The sequence below is a fragment of the Pinus tabuliformis genome, chromosome 1_2 (assembly GCF_031772625.1).
Source record: "Pinus tabuliformis cultivar Carrire ecotype Pingquan chromosome 1_2, CPIR1, whole genome shotgun sequence".
Taxonomy (NCBI): domain Eukaryota; kingdom Viridiplantae; phylum Streptophyta; class Pinopsida; order Pinales; family Pinaceae; genus Pinus; species Pinus tabuliformis.
The window spans coordinates 742,219,105-742,242,369 of NC_142298.1; the positions used below are offsets into that span (position 1 = coordinate 742,219,105).

Consider the following 23,265-nt stretch of genomic DNA (forward strand, 5'->3'; position numbering starts at 1 on the left):
GCTTCTTATGAATTGGAACCAAATAACCGGATGGACACCTGCTGCTTGAATGATCAACTAACCTATATGATGTGCAAATTTCAACAATATACCAAGATATTCAAGATGTCAATAGTAGTCAATCAAAACGCTGATCACAGATTTATGACATTGTATCTCAGCGATAAATATTCAGAAAATTCATATTTGATCAATGTTATAACAATAGTACGTAAGCCAACAATGCTTATGCTTGTCCAAGATCACAAAAATATGCCAACTTAGAAACTATGTATGTTAGCTTTCTCAAGATATATCTTTCAGTAAAATTTCAAATCTGAAGTATAATTTGTAGCATTAATTTAATCCAAAAATCAACAAATAGTGATGTCAGCACCAATGCCCAAAAATGCCTAAAAATAATACAAATTGCCAAATGTGAGAAAAATCATTTTTTATGATTTTTTAGGGCTTGACTAAGAAAATTTTATATCTAATATATTTATTTCAGCAATGAAACGGTGACAGATCAACAAGATAAAATTGCCAAAAATAGATAACTAGTGTTTCCAAAAATGGCAAAATACACTAAAACTTGAAAATTTCCAATTGAGGGCTTAGGAGAGTTTGATTCAGCGATTTTCAGAACTGATAAGTTTATGACAGCAGTATATTAATGACAGATCAGCGAACTGAAAATACTACAGATAATCCCCACAATATCTAAAAATAGTAAGTTTGCCAAAAAAATGAAAATTCAGATTTTTAGACTTTAATTAGAATGTGATTTAGAAATGTTCAGATCTGATTGTTTACAGTTATGCAGAAATTTCCAACAAGCTAAAATGTCAGATCTAGGTCAAATTAGAGATGCCCGAGTGGCAAAAAATTGTGAAAACAAATATTTTGCAATTTTAAACAATTTTGACCATATAGAATTTGATTTTAGGGCCTAATTATTTGTGATTTAACTGTTGTAATGAAATTGAAGCAAAATGAGGTTTGGACGTCAAACCCTAGGCCATAGACCTTGAAGATCCCACCGTTGAAATTCGTTGAAATTTTGGGGTTACCTTGCCACTTGCTATATATGAATTTTGAGACCTTAATCCTGCAAAACCACCAAACATTTAGCCTTAAAAATTCAGCTTAGAGTTTCGAGTCAATTTTGGGGCAAAAGAGGCCAAGAATTTGAGAACAAAGATAAGAAAAGCCAATTTGTGGGGATAAAAGGGTTGAAATGATAGGTCGGGTGCTGAAATGGCAAGAGGGGGCCAAAAATTGAAAGTTTGTGTCTCGAAAATTTCTAGATCTTAATTTTGCCGTCAGATCTTCAATAAATGGCCGTGCAAAATTGTCTAGAGACTAGATCTTACCCTCAAGGACCTAGATCTACCTATTCTCTTACTTGATCTCTTGATCCAACTTACAAAAAATGAAAATAAAAACACCCAAACCCCAAGTATATAGAAAATAGATCTAAAACCCCAACCCAAGTTAGAAAAACTAAATCACAATTACAATTTACAATTTACAATTTAATTTACAAAATATACATGGGTTTTTAAATGGATTTTGAAAAAATATTTCTTTCAATATTTTTTTACTTGAAAGAATGACTAAAATGCTTCAAAAAATTTAATGATTCACTATAGCCCAAGTGAAGATTAAATCCACCATATAAAAACTAGAGATCCAAGCAATAGTGATTGTTGCCCAAGTTTGTGAACTTGAAGGCCAAGGACTGAAGTACCTGCAAACACTATATTTATATCAAAAAATAATTTGTTAGATCACATGGGGAATCAAACCATCTAAGAATAGCCCAAAAGTATCAATAGTATGATTTTATCTCCATCTAATGATAAAACAAATCTTACCAATATTCAGCACAACATAGAGATGCCCGTAGTTAGCACATAACACAAATGAATAAGCTCGTAACACCTTGAATTGCACCCGGAAGTCTTTTATTATGATAGAAAAAATAGTTCCCGACGGGAGAACAGTTTACACAATGCTTCAGCCACAATTCTAGTCAGAGATCAAAATGACTAGAGACTCAAATGACTCTCTAATTTATAGATAAATCTTCTAAATGGAAAAATAACAGCTAGTTTTTTTTATCCTTGTCAAAATAATCTTGGCCCTTGATTTCTTATTTTTGAGGAATTTTCAAATTTATCATTTAATTTCATTTTAATTAGCTCAAAATTAATTATTTAGAGCTAATTTCCTCAAATTTTTGACTTTGACTTAACCACCAAGGTCCAAGGGTCCAAATTTTCTTGAAAATTACAATATTCCCTTGGTGGAGAACCTTTAAAAATTGATTCTTTCAAGACCCACAAATTTTTCCATTTGGAGAATTTATTTTCCTATACATTATAATTTTGACTCTAATCAATTAATTTTCTGGCTTAGGATTTAATTTTATTTTGCTAGAAAAATTAATTAATATACATATGAGGGGATTAATTATTTTTCCAACCCTCTATTACATATGATTTTTTTTTTAAAGACTCAAAGAGGGAATACACATTTGTCTTAGACCCTCAAGACACAAAACCCATCTGCGACTCAATATGATTTAGTAAACCAAGTGATTTGTAATAAAATAACAGCCAATTAGCTTAAATTATTCCCAAACCACTTTTATGTGAGACTTGATTAAAACAATAGGACTCACCTATAATTCGACAATAAATTTCGCTTTAGCTTTGGAGGTTTAAGGTGGAGGGAAAAAATTCTTCTGATTAACCGTGTCGAAAAACACACGTACTTGGTGAGGTTAAAAAATATCCTAGGATGGAATTCGTCATCAAATTATAGGCTTACCTAGGTTGTTACATAGTCTCATGGTTTTACTAAGATCATTTACAATATATAACTTGCAGATTGGGATAACTATGAGACAGGGACTACTGATATGTGATCCGATCCTTGTTGAAAATATTGGTACTTCCGCTTCCTTGGAATTTTGACAATTTGAGTGCAACATTTGGCTCCATATGGGGACACGTTGCTTCCAAGAAGTAATGTGAGAACCCCAGAATCGTGCATCCAAGGAAACAAAAGTCCATTAAATAGATATCCTTTCAACATCGAAATCATCATGCATATATAGAAAATACCGCTGGAATAGAAAATCTATCCTATCAAACTGAATTATAAAAAAAATATAATAAAACTGCGGAAGGTAAAACTATCTGGCTGGCATGAAATAAAAGGGAATAGGGTTAGAGATATTATGTGTTAATTTTAGGTATGTTCTATGCTAGGAGCAATTTACTTCAATTTTTCATTTTAGCCCAATGACAATATTCAGACTAGCAATCACATCAGCATGATAGTAAAGTGCAGATAGAACATAAATATAAACATCAGAAGGCAAGCCAAGACAAGAGGACACAAGATGTGGCGCCACCCAAGGACAAACCCTAATGGGGAGAAACCCTTGATCAAATCTTCTTATGATCTTCAATAGTTCAACAGAGAGAGAGAGATAGTACAAATACATTGGAAGTCAATATCAGACTTGCCAAACTAGGAGATCAGACATCAGAGATCTTCACCATGAAGATGACACAATAGATCTAATGACAAGGACTAAAGATATGCAGCAGATAATAGGTCTAGAACAACTCAACCAATTACCCCAAGAATACTAAAGCTTTCCTTCCATAAGACTCTCCTTCCTTTGCAGCTTCACTAATCATGACAAGGTTGCCCATCTACAACTTGTATACGCTGAAAGGACTGAAGCATATCTTGGAAAACCTTATCTCTGGTTAGGGCACAATATCTGAGAGCTACTGCATCCTAAACATACTTCATAGTCCACCGGTTTCCTGCGGATAGCCTTCATATTGATTTCCAATGATGTGCTGCCTTATAGGGTTTGAGCGCAACACTTAAAGAGGCCTCCAACTATTGGCTATGGCTTGCGACCTAGCCGAGTAGTTGACTGTAGCTTTTGTCCCTTCATACAGTGACCCAATCAACCTTTAAACAACAATCACAAGTACCTCCTTATTGCGGATTCTCCTTCCCTTTAAATCGACCTTAGGAACAGTGCTAACATGCCCAAATAGTGATGCTGCTACCTACAACAATGTGACAATATCACATATCCTCCATGTTGTAATATAAATACCCTTGCTGCGGTTTAGATTCACTTTCCTTGCTGCGTCTAAGGGTCCTTTCCTACTGTGATAAGGGCTCTTTCAATTAAGGCTTTCCTCCTTTATTTGCTGCAGCCAAGATGTCCTCCTTTAGGATTGTAACATGGGCAACACTAGCCCTACTTTGACAACAGATGAAGGCACACCTGAAAGCAGCTTAAACTTATTGTTTGGACAACGGTTTAAGGGACAATTTGAACGCTGCTTAAGACCTCGTTTGCAGTGGCTGGAACCTCCTTCATGGAATGCGGCTAGGGCAAATAGAAGCCTCATCAAACTACGGATTAGGCCTCCTAGTTTGGGTTGCGGATTAGGGCCTCTTGACTGCGTTTTAGACTGCGGATTTGGATGCGAATTAGGAGACCTTTTGAGCTGCAAGTTGAAGCTACCTTTGACTACTAAAGCTCCCCTCTAGGACAATGGCCAAATCTCTCCATTACTTGCAGCTAGGGTAAGGCTAGAATCCTCCCATTAGGATTGCGGCTAGCTGTGAGTTTATCTCTTCCTCTTGACTGTGGCTAGGGCTCCTTTAGAGCTTCATTAGACAGCGTATAGAGGCTTCCTAAGGCAGCGTATTGAACTCTCTCCTAGCTGCGAAGAATAGCCTCATTTAGGACAGTGTATGACTATGATTTCATCTCTTTAAGGCAGTGTATAAGATTCTCCCATGACTGCGTCTAGGTATCATTAGGGTAGCATATTCTCTTCTAGATCTCTCCTTCCACCAAAACCCAAAGAAGTGGAGAGAGATCACAAGAGAGATGTATGTGAAATGACTTGAAGACCTTTTCTATTTATTGTGAAACGTTGAGGACAAGTGGGGGAATTTGGTTGCTAGCCGATCTTAACGAATTGTCACATAACACAAATAAATTCATATCTCCATGAATACATGTCAGAATCGGATGATCTTTAGATCAATCCTACACCTCTCAACAAGAGGAATCCAAGAAAAATATCAGCTGCCATAAATAAGAAGACCCACATGGAGTTTGGCCCTAGTTGCCAATTTCAACACTATGCAAAATGATGCATACTGGGCATTTGCCGACTTTTTGGCAAATCTGTGGGCTACTTCTCGGATGTGCCATGCTGAATTCTAAAAATGTTAGGACTGTGACTCATCCAAATATCAAGTTGCTCTCGGCCATCAAATGCATCAAACTTATTCCTTTTTCGTTTCTTTTGCCTTTTACTTTTCTTCTCGGTGGGATGTGATGTCAATAATGAGACCATTGTAGATTTCTTGTCCTAATTCTGAGAATACTTGGATGAAGGATTTGAAGAATCTAAAGTATGCCCAATCTTATTTTGTATGTAGTCGGTCAAGGGTGATACGTAAGCCTGATCATTCTTAGTTTCTTTTTTAGTTTTGGTACTTCCATTTGACCTGTATTGAGTGGGGCAAGTAACCTCCTGGCAATGAGATGAGAACTGCTTTGGCAGATTGGGAGACCTGTGAGTCATGAAAAACCCTTTGTGCTTCCCCTCTAAATCCTTCAGCTTGAGCTGAAGTCCCAAAATCTGTATCTTTTCCATCATTTGCAGCTTATTCTGAAGAATGGTCTTTTCAATTCTGACGGCATCCATCTGGTTAGAGTGTTCAACCTTTAGAGCATTGATTTCTTTGGCATGGTTTTCCTCCATGGTGAACAACTTATCCTGAAGGCATATACCCTTAATTACTTTGTCATTATCCGCTTTTATGGTAATCAAATGATCCTACATATTGGACATCATAGCTTCCATCTCTTGAGCACACTTTTCTTCTATAGCTGACAACTTGCTCTGAAAACTTATTTCCATGTCCTTTATCACTTTATCATGATTTACTTGAATAGAATTCATTTCTTCCTTATGATTTTCTTCCATGGTGATCAGATAACTTTGCATGGAGGCCATCTAATTAGAATTTGCATGGACGCCATTTGATTAGAATGATTAATTTCCATGGTTTTTAGCTCCTTAGCATGTTGCTCTTCTATGGTTAATAATTTGTTTTGAAGATTGACCTCCCTGTCATGAATAAAGCTGATTTCTTTCTTATGACTTTATTTTATGGAGCTTAGCTCTTCAACATGTTCCTCTTCTATGGTATCCACCATGTTCTGAAAGTTGATCCTTTGATTATATTGAGCAACTTCCATCGCCTGTAACTTGTTCCCATGGAAGTCATTTCATTGGTGTGATTTACTATTAATTTTTGTTGACTAGACTGCATGTCTTTGACCATCTGAGTTAATTCCTTAACAAGACGCTTATCATTTTCTTTTTCATTGTTAAAATGATTATTTTGGTTACTGGCCCCTACCTCTGGAGTTTGTACTATCGAAAATTCTTCTTGCAATGGCACAAGTCGATTCATCATGACAGTGATTACAATATCTACAATATGACACATCCTCCTTATCACAAACATGGTGTAATTGATTCTCTTGCATCTTCTTTATGAAATTTTACATATCAACAATTTGTTCATCTTCCTTAACTTATATTCTTTTAACGATCTCAATTAATTCTTTAAACGTGTCTTCCTCTTCTGGAGGATCATGAGGATAACCTTGAGTGTTAGTACAATGAAAAGGGATGGACAAGGCATCCATGATAACTTGCTAATGGATGTCAGAGAGAGAGATCCTTGTTCAAGAAAATCAAGAGATCCACAAAAAGCGAGCTTCTAGCAAAAATTCTTGCAAAAAATGAAAGAAGTGGAGTCGCCACTTGAACATGAATATGTCTCCAAAATCCAGAAGGCAAGAAACGAAAAGTTAGTCAAGGAAAAGAAGGTGGATATCAAAGAAGGCTTCCTGTCTGAGAAAAATGAATGCTTATTAGAATGTAATTTATTTAACCGAGCTTTGAGAACAAGTTTAAGCAAGCTACCAAGATTCTTTCTAATGTAAGCCTTTGTGAACGGATGAAACAGTGGAATCACCACTCGAACAAGAAATTGACCCAAATATCCAGGTGCTAAAGTGCAAATAGAGGAGTGAACAAGGTGATAAAGAGATTAGTGAATGTGGTATCAAAAAGATGAAAATATATCAGAGGATTACGAAGATTGATGAGAATGTCGTCAACACCAAGGTCCAATAAATTGGTCCCCGACAAGGACGCCAAAAAATGTTGTGTCGCTTGATAGGCTAATGAAATGATAGAGAAATGAAGGATTGTAGGATAGGAAGATTGTTGTAAACCCCAACAGAGAGCAAACTCGCCCCCGACAACGGCACCAAAAAATGTTGACGTCCAAATTGTACAGGCACCACGACAACGCTCAGGACCGGGGTTGTCACTCTGATCCCCGCCCACTCCGTTGTAGTTGTCTCCCAACAACAGGTTATGGGGGGTAGTCCCTATGGAATGAGGTGAAGGAAAGTAAGTTTAGAAATCAACTTACTTGAGAGACACAGATGAGTGGCCTAGCCCCTTGGTTGGAATTAAGCAAGATTATGATTAAATTAGATTTTCTATTATGAGACAAGTACCTTAATGGAGTCAAAAATTCTTTCTTCTTATGAATTGAAACCAAATGACCGAATGGACACCCACTGCTTGAATGATTAACTAACCTATATGATGTGCAAATTTCAACAATATACAAAGATACCAAGATACTCAAGATGTCAAATGCCAATAGTAGTCAATTAAGATGCTAATCACAAATTTATGATGATGTATCTCAACAATAAATAGCCAGAAAAATCAGACTTGATCAATATTATCACAACAGTAAGAAAATGTTAAACCAATAATGCTTATGCTTGCCCAATATCACAAACATATGCCAACTTAGAAAATATGTATGTTAGTTTTCTTAAGATATATCTTTCAGTAAAATTTCAGATTTGAATTATATTGCAGCAATAAGTTAATCCACAGATCAACAAATAGTGATGTCAGCACCAATGCCCAAAAATGCTCAAAAATAATAATAATTGCCAAACTTGAGAAAAAACAATTTTTATGATTTTTTTTAGGGCTTGACTAAGAAAATTTCAGATCTGATATACTTATTTCAGTAGTAAAATAGTGATAGATCAGTAAGATAAAATTTCAAAAAATAGATAACCAATATTTCGAGAAATGACAAAATACACTAAAACTTGCAAATTTCCAATTTGAGGGTTTTAGAAGAGTTTGATTCAGCGATTTTTAGAACTGATAAGTTTATGACAACAGTGTATTAATGACAGATTAACAAGCTGAAAATACTACATATAATCCCCATGATATCTAAAAATAGTAAGTTTGCCTAAAACAATGAAAATTCATATTTTTTATACTTTAATTAGGATGTGATTCAGAAATGTTCAGATCTGATTTTTTACAGTTATGCAGAGATTTCCAGTGAGCTAAAATGTCAGATTTAGGTTAAATTAGAGATGCCCAAGTGGCAAAAAATTGTGAAAATAAAGATTTTGCAATTCTAAACAATTTTGACCATATATAATTTTATTTTAGGGCCTAATTATTTGTGATTTAAATGTTGTAATGAAATTGAAGAAAAATGAGGGTTTGGAGGTCAAACCCTAGGCCCAAGGCCTTGAAGATCCTACCGTTGAAAATCATTGAAATTTTGGGATTACCTTGCCTCTTGCTAGATATGAATTTTGAGACCTTAATCCTGCAAAACCGCCATGTGTTTAGGCTTAAAATTTCAGGTTAGGGTTTTGAGTCTATTTTGGGGCAAAAGAGGCTTAGAATTAGAGAACAAGGTTAAGGAAAGCAAATTTGTGGGGATTAAAGGGCTGAAATGATAGACCAGGGGGTTAAATGGGAAAAAGAGGCCAAAATTGGAAACCCGTGTTGAAAATTTCCAGATCTGAATTTTGTCGTCAAATCTTTAGTAAATGACCCTACAAAATTGTCTAGAGACTAGATCTTACCCTCAAGGGCATAGATTTAGCTCTTCTCTCACTTGATCCCTTGATCCAACCCGGAAAAAATTGAAAATAAAAACACCCAAACCCCAAATATATACAAAATACATCTAAAACCCCAACCCAAGTTAGAAAAAAAAATTACAATTACAATTTACGATTTAATTTACAAAATATACATGGGTTTTAAATGGATTTTGAGAAAATAATTTTTTCAATATTTTTTGACTTGAAAGAATGACTAAAATGCTTCATAAAAATTAATGATTCACTATATCCCAAGCGAAGATTAAATCCATCATATAAAAACTAGAGATCCAAGAAACAGAGATTCTTGTGCAAGTTTGTGAACTTGAGACCAAGGACTGAAGTACCTGCAAACACTCTATATTTATCTAAAAAAATAATCTGTTAGATCACATGGGGAATCAAACCACCTAAGATTAGCCCAAAACTATCAATATTATGATTTTATCTCCATGTAATGAAAAAACAGATCTTATGAATATTCAACACAACATAGAGATGCCCATAATCAGCACATATCACAAATCAATAAGCAAGAACACCTTGAATTGCACCCCAAAGTCTTTTGTTATGATAGAAAAAATAGTTCCTAGCAGGACAATAGTTTACACAATGCTTCAGCAACAATTCTAGTCAGAGATCAAGATGACTAAAGACTCAAATTGTTCTCTCATTTATAGATAAATCTTCCAAATGGAAAAATAATGGCTAGTTCTTTGATCTTTGTCAAAATAATATTGGTCGTTGATAAATATTTCAAGATCTTTTAATCTTGGCCTTTGATTTCTTATTTTTAAGGAATTTTCGAATTTATCATTTAATTCCATTTTAATTAGCTCAAAATTAATTATTTAGAGCTAATTTCCTCAAAAAATTGACTTTAACTTAACCACCAAGGTTCAAGGTTCCAAATTTTCTTGAAAAAAATAATATTCCCTTAGTGGAGGACCTTTAAAAATTGATTCTTTCAAGACCCACGAATTTTTCCATTTGGAGAATTTATTTTCCTGGACATTTTAATTTTGATTCTAATTAATTAATTTTCTGGCTTGGGATTTAAGTTTATTTTGCTTAGAAAATTTAATTAATTTACAGATGAGGGGATTAATTATTTTTCCAACCCTCTATTACATATGATATTTCTTTTAAAGACTCAAAGAAGCAATACACATTTGTCTTAGACCCTCGAGACACAAAACTCATCTACGACTCAATATGATCTAGTAAGTCAAGTGATTTGTAATAAAACCAACCTGTATTGTAATGTCCCCTAATAATAATAATAATAATAAGAATATATTAACCCGGATGCGGGTGCCTTAAATATGTGTTAATGCTTGGGCATGCGAAGCCGGCAACTGGCAATCAACTGAGCAGGTTTTGGCGGTTCGAGGCAGGTCATTAACAAGCATTAATGGATCATCGGGCTCGAGGTACGCAGGCGAAAGATTTCAGGATGGCGCGCACTCTCCACGGCACATTTGCTCCGGTCTCTTCAGGTATTGACATAGTCGCTCCGGGTTCTTCAGGTAGTGTTCTCCTCTGGTGGTTATGTCCTCAGAGCCTCTGCGCAGCCCAGAGAATTTGGAAGCCACCATGGCTTCATAATTGCTCCCATTTTGCCAGCTTCAGGTATATGGTTCTGTTTCTTTCCGAAGGCGTCTGGTGCATTAAGTCAGTCTTCTCCATATGCGTCTGGTGTATTAAGTCAGTCTTCTTGCCCATCTCTGTAAGGTGTTTCGATTTTGTCTTTGCTGAAGGTGTCTGGTTCGGGTACTGGGTTTATTCAGTCGTTGTTGGGTTTTTTCTTGTGGTCGATTCTATATACTGTGTGCTCTGCTTTTGGGTCTTTAGTTCAGAGGTCTGGTATTCAACCTGGTTTCATTTAGTTTGTGGCGAGTCGCTTCTCTCTCACCCTCAGTCCTCCAGCACCTTCAATCCGCTGATCTATTCTGTAATGGCCCGTCGTCGTGGCATCCCCAGGCGTGGTAGCAACTCAGGGTCCCGTGGAGGTTCTCGGGGTCGTGGTGGCTCTGTGCCTCGACGTATAACTCCGTTAGCCTCAGCCTCTCCATCCTCACCGCCCTCTGACTATTCTGGACCCTCCCTAAACAGCTCTTTTCACACAACCCGGTTCAAGTTCAAAAGCAGGCTTAACAAACCTCTTATCTCAGCTACAATAACTGTTATCTTCTCGGAGGAAGAAGATGAGCTTACAAGTTCAGCTGAAACCTCCAAGGAACAGTCTCATTCTCAAAATTCCAGTGATTCTCAGGGTAGCTTGGCTGGTGTTGTCCTCAATGACTCCGCTGCGCTGCACGAAGAGGGCCAACAGGAAGACTCTCGCCCTCAGCCAGAATCTCCTCAAGAGAAAATTATAGCTTGTGAGCCGGCGCGACTCTCTGGCAGTGTTCTGCACCTTGTGCTTCCTCCAGAATGCAACATGATGGAAGTTGAAGATAATGTGATGGTAACCTGGGTAAGCTCCCCCAACCAGGCAAATGAGAACGCTACAGACTCGCCACCGCAGGCTTAATTACTTTTGGCTTCAGCGACAGGACAGCAAGTCATCTTATGATTTCTGGGTTTGGTGGGTAATTCTCAATGTGCATGGCTTCTGTTATTATCAGCATGAAATTTTACATTCTCCAGGACAGAATTTTGGCTTTCCATTTTTTTGTAATAGTGGCAAAGGACAGCTTTGTGTAAAAGGGCAGCTCACTCTGAAGCGTCAATCTTATCTAGCTCTATTTAGTCTTGGGTCTATGATTTTCATTTTTGTAAATAGAAGGCAATGGGCTACTTGCAACAGTTTTTTTGACAGAGGGCAGGCTACAGCCCCCTCAGAGGTTCAAACCTCTTTGTAAATATTTTTCTCTTTTAATCTTAATAGAATAGTCTTTATACAGAAAATATATATATATATATATATATATATATATATATAATATAATATTAAAATATAAACAAATAAATAATAAACAATAAAGAAAAGATATAATAGTAAATAGATAATAAATAATAAATAATGAAGAAATATAATAATAACAAATAAATCAAATAGTAAATAAGAATACTAGAGTTTTAAATAAGTATATATAAAAGTAAACCATAAAATAGTAACAGTAAGTAAAGTTAACAAAACATATAATAAAATAAGAAAGAGTTAACTAAGAGAACTATAAAAATAGTAAAAATAAGTAAAGTTATCAAAAAGTAAAAATGAATAAAATAAGAAATAAATAAATTAGGAGAAAATTTAACTGAAGTAAAACTTAAAATAAAAAAAATAAAACTTGCATGTTGACACATAGAATGTGTGCATGCAGTTCCCTTTCCAATGTTTGGTCTATTTAATAGATGATGAAGAAGATGAGAGATCATTCCATCATCCATTCTCTTGGGTGAAAAGTGTTGTGAGAGAAAGGACTCTCTGGCAGTAGTACATTAATTGCGGGCTCGGGGTGGTCAGTGGTAGAAAGATTATGTGCAACTGAGCCTACGGTTGGGTGGAGAGTCATCCCCAAAACTTTGTTGCAGTTAGCAGAATTCAAATAGCGTTCAACTCTAAAATCACAAGTTAGGAATATCATCACCACAGGGAAGTTGTCTGTGCTCTATTTTCAAAATTCTATGTTAAATAGTTGATTAATTGTGTGTTGATTATAAATCGCATAATTGATGTAATTATTTTTATATTTTAAAATCAGGGTTGTTACATAGATCCATTTTAACTCTGAATCTATCAAGTGCCGAGAATGATCAAATCTCTCAAGGTGCAAACCTCTTTTTTTAGTGCAAAACTTGAGGATAGGTTTGCACCTTCAGAGATTTGATCCCTCTCGACGGTTGATAGATCTGGAATTAAGATGGATCTAGGCTGGTTTCAATTGTGTGCAACCAAAGAAAATCTAATGAACATATGATTAATTCTATCAATAATATGTAAATTCATCTGATATCAATATAATCATTTTAAATATGCTAAATATGTATGAGATTAATCTTGTCATTTTAAATTTAAATTTGCTTAGTTACCTCAGTGTGTTGAGATGATAAATAGAAAATGTGAATAATGAGAATATAGTCAACTACAAATAGAAAATGTGAATAATGAGAATATAGTCAACTACAAATAGTCTTAATTATGATTAATTTCAAACTTTTTTCTTCTACTATTCGTATTGTCAGCCTTGTTACTTATGTCATCTTTTTATATCGATTATATGAAAAGGACAAGTTAAATCGTAAACCATTTAAATCTTTAGCTCAAGCTATTTTACTAAACATCATACCTTGTCTCTCTTTCTCTCTAATATTAATAGGTTGAATTACTATTAACCAGTGTTGCACACATCGCGATCGGGATTTAATAAAAAAGCGAAAAAATCGTTAAAATGGAAAAAAGCGGGAAAAAATCGTTTGGCACAAATTGAAAAAAAAATTGAAAAAAAATGAATATTTTTGTGCCAAACGATTTTTTCCCGCTTTAAGATTTTTTATTTTTTCTTTTTTCAAAAATCGCGATTTTTTCGATAAAAATCGCTATAAAAAAACGATTTTTTCGATAAAAATCGCGCTTTGAATCGGCAAAATTAAAAAATCGCGATTTTACGATTTTATCGCGATGTGTGCACACGGCTATTAACACAAAAGTCAATGTACATTGTTAATAATTTTTTGTACTTACACTGAAATCAATGCACAATGCACCATGTTAATCCAATCACTTTAAAATTAATGTGCTATCATACATTCATTTACATAAAATCATAAATCAACATCTACACTGAAATCAATGCATCTAATGCAAGCAATTAAATTGGATTAGAAAACAACATTTACATTGAAATCAACGCATCTAATGCAAGCAATCAAATAGGATTAAAAATCAACATTTATACTCTCAAATCAATGCATTGAGTGCAAGTAAGCAAATAGGATTATAAACCAACATCTACAATGAAATCAATGCATCTAGTGCAAGCAATCAAATAGGATTAAAAATCACTATCTACACCGAAATCAATGCATTTAGTGCAAGCAATCAAATAAGATTAGAAATCATCTACATTGAAATCAATGCATCTAGTGCAAGCAATCAAATAGGATTAAAAATCACCATCTGCACTGAAATCAATGCATTTAGTGCAAGCAATCAAATAGGATTAGAAATCATCTACATTGAAATCAATGCATCTAGTGCAAGCAATCAAATAAGATTAGAAATCAACATCTACATTAAAATCAATGCATCTAGTGCAAGACAATCAAATCGGATTAGAAATCACCATCTACAATGAAATCAATGCATCTCGTGCAATAAATCTTCTTCCTTCTCTCACCCCTCCATCTATATCTATATATCCCGCCATCTCTCATTTTTTGTCTCTCTATCTCACCCCCCCAAACACACACGCTCTCTCACTCTGTATCTATCAATCTCTCTGTCCCTCCCTCCCTCTCTCCATCTCTCTCTTCTTCCCTCTCTTCACCTTCCATATATATCTCTATTTCCCTTTGTCTTTCTATATTACCCCCAAAACATACACTCTCTTTTTCCAATATGTCTATCTCTCTCTCTCCCTCCCCCCCACTTCTATCTATCTTCCCTCATGTTGTCCTATCTCCCACTCTCTCCATCTTCCTTATCGCTCCCTCTTTCTCTCTCCATTTCTTTCTTCTTACCTCCCTCTCTCTCCCCCTCCAACTCCATCTCTCTTTCTCTCCACACTCTCTCTCTCTCTCTCTTTTACTATATCCATCCCTCTCCTTCTCTCCCCATTCTCTCCATCTCTCCTTCTTTGTCTCTTTATCTCACCCCCAAACATACACTCTCTCTCCATCTCTCCCTTATCACTCCCTCTCTCTTTCCACTTCTCACTCTCTATGTAATTTTTCTTCCCCCCTCTCCCCCTCAAACTCCATCTCCCTATTCCTATTCCTCCCTCTCTCCTCCTCTCTCCCTCCCTCTCTCCTACCCCTCTCATATATCCTCCTCTCTCCGTCCACTCTCTCGTACTTCCTCTCTACCCCTTTCTCTCCTACCTCCCTCTCTCTTCTCCCATCTCTCTCTCTCTCTCCAATCCTCTCTCTTCCCCCATCTCTCTCTCTCTCTCCCCAATCCTCTCTCTTCCCCCATCACTCTCTCTCTCTCCAAGTATGTTACTATATCCCTCCCTCTCTCTTTCTCCCCCCCTTCTCTATATCTCTCCTACTTTGTCTCTTTATCTCACCCCTAAACATACACTCCTCTCTCCATCTCTTCTTGGTCACTCCCTCTCTCCCCTTCCAACTCCATTTCTCTATCCCTCCCTCTCTCCTCCTCTCTCTCAAGTCCTCTCTCTCCATTTCTCTCCTACCTCCCTCTCTCTTCCACCATATATATCTCTCTCTCTGCCCTCCAGTCCTCTCACTATCTCCCTCCCTCTTTCCTTCTCTCTCTCTGCCCTCCAGTCCTCTCACTATCTCCCTCCCTCTTTCCTTCTCTCTCTCCCCCTCCATCTTTGTGTCTCCCTCTCATTCTCTCACTTGTCTCCCTCTCTCTCTCTCTTCATTCCTCCTCTCCCCTCTCCTTCAGTTTATCTCCATCTCTCGCTTGTCACTCCCCCTATCTCTCCACCTCTATCACTCTATGTCTTTGTTCTTCCCTCCCATATATTAATATATATTATAATATAAAAGATTTAATATTGTATTAACCCAAAGTTATTAAATTTAATAATATTAATATTATAATATGCATATTAGATTTAGTAATAATAATAATAATCTTTTAATATTAATATTAGGGTTAATAATGTTTTTTTTTTCATTATATTAATAATAATTTGGCCCATAGGCTTCACCTAAATAAAACCTCGTTTATGAGTGTTAGTAAGTATAAAGAAGTTTATGGACTAAATATAAAAAGAAGTTTTATTTATTTACCATACCTCTCGTTTATTTATATTTTTATTTATTTCACATATCTCTTTTATTTACAATGGTATTTGGCCCATAGGCTTGGTATATAAATAGATGTTAATTTTTAATCTTATTTGATATAAGTTTTATTTATTTATTTAACATACCTCTTTTATAAATATGGTATTTGGCCCATGGTATTAATAATTATTTGTCTCATGGTATTTGATCCATAGGCTTCACTTAAATGAAACCTTTTTTTTTTTAGTTTTCTTAAATATAAAGAAGTTTATGGAGTAAATATAAAAAGAGGTTTTATTTATTTACCATACCTCTCGAGTAAATATAACCATACCTATAGTTTATTTATATTTTTATTTATTTACCATACCTCTTTTTTTAGTATTCATAAACCTTTTTATTTTTTAAATTTATATTGTGTTTATACATAATAATAATTAAATTGATAGATTGATAGGGCCGGCATTAGATTAAAAATGTTAAATGTTAAACATTATGTTTACATTTACATTTATGTTTAGGTGTTTACGATTTTACGTGAAATCTACCCCCATACTGGGTTGTAGAGTGCCTATATTGGCGTAATAATTTAGCTAATTAGCTTAAATTATTCCCAAACCACTTTTACATCAGACTTGACTAAAACACTAGGACTCACCTAATAATTCGACAATAAATTTCACCCTAGCTTTGGGGGTATACGCTGGAAGGAAACAACTCTTCTGATTAGCCGTGTCGAAAAACACGAGTAATTAGTGAAGTTAAAAAACCTCCTAGGATGGAATTCATCATCAAATTATAGGCTTACCTAGGTCGTTACATAGATTCATGGTTTTACTAAGATCATTTACAATATATAACTTGCAAAATGGGATGACTATGACACAGGGACTGCTGATATGTGATCTGATCCTTGTTGAAAAAAATGCTTCTTCCGTCTCCTTGGAACTTTGACAATTTGAGTGCAACAAGCACAATGCATAAATCCCAGGGGACTAACAGAAAACCCCTCTCACCAACGTACTAGACATGTGCTGTCTACATCAACCTTTAAAGATGCAATATGATTCATGATGATGATGTCAAATACAAGGGTAAATATTTTTGGAGGGAAAAACAAATATCTTTTTATTGTATTTTCAACTTATTTTCCAATTAGTTTACTCAAATTTCAAGTTCAGGCACTCATATGATGTGGAATTAAATTCTGCATCCAATGAGTACACACTTTACATACTTTTGATAAACCCACAGTGAGATCAATCGGAAATATATGGAAAAAACATGTCTCTTCAAATATTTTTTTTATGTATTTCCAATTATCTCACTTTGTTTCTATCAAAAATATGCGAAGTGGGTACTTGTTGGATGCATAATTTAATTCCACATCCAAATCATGCCTACATTTGAAATTTGAGTATTTACCTATAAGAAGATAAGTTGAAATTATGATTAAAATAGTAGTGTTCACTATTTTCCTTTCAAAATTTAAACATTGGGTCCATGATGTAGAAATCCAATCCAAATATGAATCCAACTAGACCAACTAAAAGCCTGTTTTATAATCACTGACTACAGAACCTCCTCCTGGATGGTTTCAAGATGTGAGATTTGGGGATTATTAACCTGTATAGAAAATAAATTTGTGTTAAGTACAAGGGAGCTGAGCCGCCATTTTTCACCATGTTTGTTTCTTGGAACAGCCTACATTGTATGTGCTAGATAGATAAATGAAATGTCATTAATGGATAAATGTATGCATTGGACAAATAAATGATTGAATTGTATGTCAAAATGCTGCATGTGCTGGAAGACGGTTTGCATGATGGACAAATAAATCACTGAAATGCATGTCAGAAAGTTGCTTTTGCTGGAAGCTAGAATGAATGATGTGCCTTCGCTGGATTTCCTATATGCCATGATGCTTTGCATAAGTTATGGCACTTTATGTGTTCTGGCAGTAAATTTTGTTAATTACAATCATATATTATAAATCTAAACCCAAATTTATATTACCTTTGCCTTAATGAACTTTAATCTTTATCTATAAGTTTATAAATTTAAATTGTTAAATTTTAAAGGTATATATATGTTATATTGTAAATTTATGTACTATATTATATATTTTTAATTCAAATATAACAATATGTATGTTGTATAAATTTATCCATATAGAGTCAATATTTATTATTTATGTAAGTTAATATATATATATATATATATATATATATATATATATAAATAAACCTCACAAGAAAACCCAAGGATGCTTCTCCACATTTGTGGATGGCATCCCTAGTAAACTTGTTGGCATAGACTAGTGTGCCTCACCAAGGGGTATTTTAACGGAGCACCTGCCGGGATGCAACTAGCTATATATATAAACCTCACAAGGAAACCCAGGGATACTTCTCCAAATTTGTGGATGGCATTCCTAGTAAATTTGTTGGCATAGACTAGTGTGCCTCACCAAGGGGGATTTTAACAGACCTGCTGGCATGGAACTAGCTAGATGCACAATCAACATTGGCAACAATCAGTTGACCTAACACAAACTAGGTGACTTAGGTTGTATATAAGCAAGAGATTGCAAAACTTGAACCATGCAATCCCTGTGTTTGTGACATAATTACCTGTAGCCAAGCCAATATCTACCACTATAGACCACTAGAGAGAGGAACACCATAGGACAATCAACTGAACAAATTCCCGTGTCTGCATTGGATAACTAGAGGGGAAGGATTCCTGGAGCGACTGGATTGCAGAGAAGGGGAATTCCTTACCCTGTGTTGTGTTTCACTTGGAGAGTTTTGAAGCTAAATGAAAGTGGAATGAGATGCTTGGAGGAATTTTCTGTGACAGAAACGAAGGTAGAGGGCTGGTTCAATTAATTGCATTTTGTAAACTGTGGGTTGGGTTGTGTGAGAAATAGAGCCATTGCACACGTCTTTGTCGTGTGGTCTCATTGCCAGGCTTGGGTTTGGCATCTATAGTAGGTGCCACACATTGGATACTGAAGGTGGTCAATTTCAAGTGTTTATTCTTGTTACATTTTTATCTTTGTTATGCAATTTGAATTGGGAGCAATGTATGTAGCTTCAGACATAAAATCTGTCATAATTAAGTGAATCCAAGAGATGAAATGGTGCATATGCATTTTGGGGAATTGCTTGGCATGTGAATGAGTAATTGGAATGTTTCTGCTTATTTAAATCTGTTTCATGTTCCATCATTAATTCTTTGAATTCTACTGTTGCATGAGATCTGTTAATGGAATGAGCTAATGGTTGAATACTGGGTGAAAATTGGAATTTTGATATGAACCGTTTATGCTTCATAGAAATGAGCATGAGCATTTTACCATTGTGTTTTGTGCTGCTCATATTTTTAAAAACTGCTTTTGCATTTGAACTTTTCCATACTATGCATCGGCAGTTTGTTATTGCTTTCCAAAGCCAATTTGTGCACTGCTGACAAATCTGGTTGGCGGATTAGGGTAATTATATTGAAATCGGTGCCCTGACAGTCAAGGGAGATGGGTACAAGCAGGCTAAACCCTCTCACTATCTTGCTTCAGCCTCTGAACATAGATTACCCACAAAACATACATAGATTACCCCTCTTCCTTTAATATCATTCAGTAGATGCATGAAACTGGCTTTGATTTTAACAGTGTCTTCCTATTGGGGCACATTTTGCTTGAACTCTCGTTGTTCCATGTCGTAACTCTTGGATCCATGAAGTAATATATGATGCATTTCTCAAAAAGAATATCCTGTAGAATAAATTGATTTGCAGTCCTTAACACCCGATCTGAATAAGTTGCTTTAGTGTCTGTATATGTAATTAGTTTAATCGATGAAGTAATTGACAGTGATATAGTTTTTTTTTAATATGAAATAGGACCATTTATAGATGTTCTGATTTTCATAGGACCATTGCTTGGGTTCTGACTGACTCCTATACTTGGTTCTGTTAATTGCATATCCGATATGTAATAAGCAGGCTAGGATTGGGACAGTTATATGCTCTCAACTCCCTAGCCTCTTAGCAGACACTGGCCTTTCGGTGTATAAATGTGCTTGGGTGCTAAGTCCTATACTCAATTGGTTCTGTTAATTACATATCTCATATCCGTGAAGCTCTATTTGCCATGAAAAACAATTTTGATTTCCTTCAAATTTTAGACCAATTAGTTTGATTTTCACGAGGCTGAATTTAATTTGATTGTCCTATATACAGGTAACATTGTTTTCCCTAGTTAAGGCAGCCATAGTAATTTATGATGCTTGGTTGGACCTTCAATTTGGGTTTGTTCATGTCGGAAGGAACAATGGGCGTCCAAATCCATCGACTGTACTGCCTCTTGCAGTTTCTCCATCCTCTAGAGGGGCTCTAATTTTTACAGTGTGCTTAGCTAGTGCACTTGAAGAAGGTAATGGGAGTTTTATTTCAGCAAATGCATAAATATTCAGTCATTTTTCGGTCTCCTGTGAGGTTTAACTAAAGTTCTTAGAATACAGTTATTTTATTGCTGGCGGTGTTCAAAATTTATAGGTAAATCCCATGTCTCAAGTAACGAAAACCATGGATGCAATTTCTCCAAAATGCATAGTATTTTGAACATTCGATATGGAATATCCGGTGATCGGGTTGTTGGAGCACATACTCCCATGAAGGTCATCTCCGAAGTATCTAATGGTGGGTTTCAGAAAGATGGTAACTTGTTTTACAGGAGTGCTCTTGTTCTACAGACGCCTGTCCTTGAGCCATTGCTAGCAGTGGGTGCACTACCATTATCATCGGATTGTTTAAGAGTGGGGCAACTGGTTAACATGAGATGGCGGATAGAAAGGTTGAAGTGTTGTCAAGACAACGCATCAGCTAAGAAGGTGCTGTAGCAATTGAGTCACACTAATTTATGGTTTCTATATGTCAGCTGGTCGACTGATGCAAATCTTTTTCCTTTTATTCATTGCATAACTTCTGTATTTTGTTTTTGTTTTCTGCAACAGGAGGAAGCGGAAGTTCATTACGAGGTTGAGGTGAATCCAGAGAATTGGATGATGGCAGGGAGGAAAAGGGGCCATGTGTTATTGCCTACTTCTATGGGATCACGAATAATAATATCTATTGCATGTGTACCTCTGACTGTTGGATATGTCCGACCCCCTTCTCTTGGTTTGGCTAATGTTGATCAGATTAATATAAGATGCAATCCAGCAGGACCACATCTTGTCTGCATACTCCCTTCAACACTTTGCTCATCCTTTTGCATAGCGAAGTGATGATGTTGGAATACATAATCCTATCCACTGGTCCAGGCCTCTTTCCATCATCTCTTACCCTGTACAATTAAATGTCTGTTTGTAACTCACGTTATGCAGGGTTTTCTCAATGTAAACTTGACCGTCAGATACTGTTTTGATTTGAATTGGGTCATTGACGTGTCAACGGCTAGCAGTAGTCCATTTTCGGAGTTCCACATTATGGAATACGCTGCAGGTCGACCTAGGTCATGATAACAGACCTGCCAGATCTTGTAAATTGAACCATAAGAAGGCTAAATTAACCCTTCTACATGTGATTCCAATTGTGAATAGATGTTAAAGATTGGTAGTCTTCATTTGCTTCTGATGCATTTTTTGTATGTTATTTCCTCTCAGGATGTTCTAGACTTAATTTTATCGGGTAAAATCCTGAAGAGATGATTTGGGAGTGACGTTAGAAGAGATCGTTTGTCAAATTTCTCCAGACTTGTAATTTTACTTGTATAACTACGAGTTTTCCCGACGACTTTAAATGATTTTGGTGAAGGTATTATCTGGGTTGGACGGTTAATAATTCTCAATTTGGAGAAGTGTTTTGATTACTTCTAATGGGGTGGTGTTTTGATCACTTCGAATGGGTTTACTTCACGAGATAATGATTTCTTTAGTTATGTTTTTGGATATGATACGTGGTTTTATTTAATTTGTAGAAAAAATTTAAAGACGAGGTTTATAATTTCCTGTTTAGTCCCCTCTTTCCTTATTTTACAGTACGTTATACCCCGGGTTGTCAGGTTGTGTGTGTCGGGGTGCAAGCACATGTGGTAACGATTGTGGATGTGTGAACATCACCTTGGAAATGTCAAGGTGGTGTGATATCAACTTTGAATGTGTTGATGGAAAAGTGGTTGCATATTTCTCTATTTGTGTGAAAGAAATAGAAAGTTAAAAATAAACAATAATAATAATTGTAATAAAAATAATACACATGAAATAATAATTATTGAGAGGCATTCTACCCCTATTTTGGGGGATACAATGTAGTGATGTGTTAGATGATCTGTTGATGTTGTTTTAAAGTGTTACATCAAAAAATAATAAGAATAAAAGTTAAAACATTATGTTTGTTTAGTTAAAAAAGTAATAAAAATAATAAGTAGATTTAATTCAAATTATTATATTGTAAATTTGTTTATTTTTGAGAGATGCTTTGCAGCCCAATATGGGCGAGATGTGGTGGCATTTTAGATAAAGAGCTAGATCAAAAAATAATAATAACAAAACATAATGTGGCTCAATAAAAGAAGTAATAAAATCATAAATCAGTTTAACTCAATTTGTTATATTGTAAATTAATAAAAGTACAAAGACTTTTTAAAGAAAAAATCATAATATTTACATTGAAATAAATATAAATAATAATGATTCATTTTTGTATATAACACACATGTATTAATGTTATGTATATCACAACCATTATATTTAGAACTTTGTATTTAAATTTAATTAATAAAAAGATAAAAACTCAATATTTACAATAAACTATTTTCTTAAGCTCTGTGTGTCCACACATTACATAAAAATATCAAAGTTATAAAGCATGTCAAAGAAAAAGAAAAATATCAAAAACATGTATATGTGAATACATGCTTTGTTAAAGTTTTCATAAAATTGAAAATAAGAATGTACTTACATATAGAGATGTGAGATTTATATAAATGTGAATATTATTATTAAGAATCATGATAGATCCATCTCAACTCTAGATATAGCAAAGCATCAAGGGGAATCAAATCTATTTAGGTGCAAACATTTCTTTAAGTTTTGCGCTCAAAAAGTATGTTTGTAGCTTGAGAGATCTGATTCCTTTGTGCTTGAAGATAGATCTCAGTTAGTTACTAATAAAATTACAAAAAAATTCTTTGGGAATTTTTTCATAATATGCATCACATTAAAAATTTTAACTATAAAATTATAAAACATGTCAAATAAAAA

The 23,265-nt window shown here is 35.1% G+C and overlaps 1 protein-coding gene across 3 annotated transcripts in view; it reads left to right on the plus strand.

The window, feature by feature from the left end:
- The window catches only part of CLUB (TRAPP II complex TRAPPC10/CLUB), a 386,678-nt gene extending 364,857 nt beyond the window's left edge, over positions 1-21,821 (plus strand). For 2 of the 3 annotated variants that reach the window (XM_089395886.1, XM_089395887.1), the window contains exons 17-19: positions 20,243-20,435; positions 20,558-20,892; positions 21,016-21,821. In XM_089395886.1, coding sequence (XP_089252012.1) covers positions 20,243-20,435; positions 20,558-20,892; positions 21,016-21,288 — 801 coding nt within the window. In that variant the 3' untranslated portion in view covers positions 21,289-21,821. Of the gene's footprint in view, positions 1-20,242; positions 20,436-20,523; positions 20,893-21,015 lie in introns of those variants that run through there. The other variant, XM_089395888.1, reaches the window with a different exon arrangement.
- Positions 21,822-23,265: the final 1,444 nt, after the last annotated feature.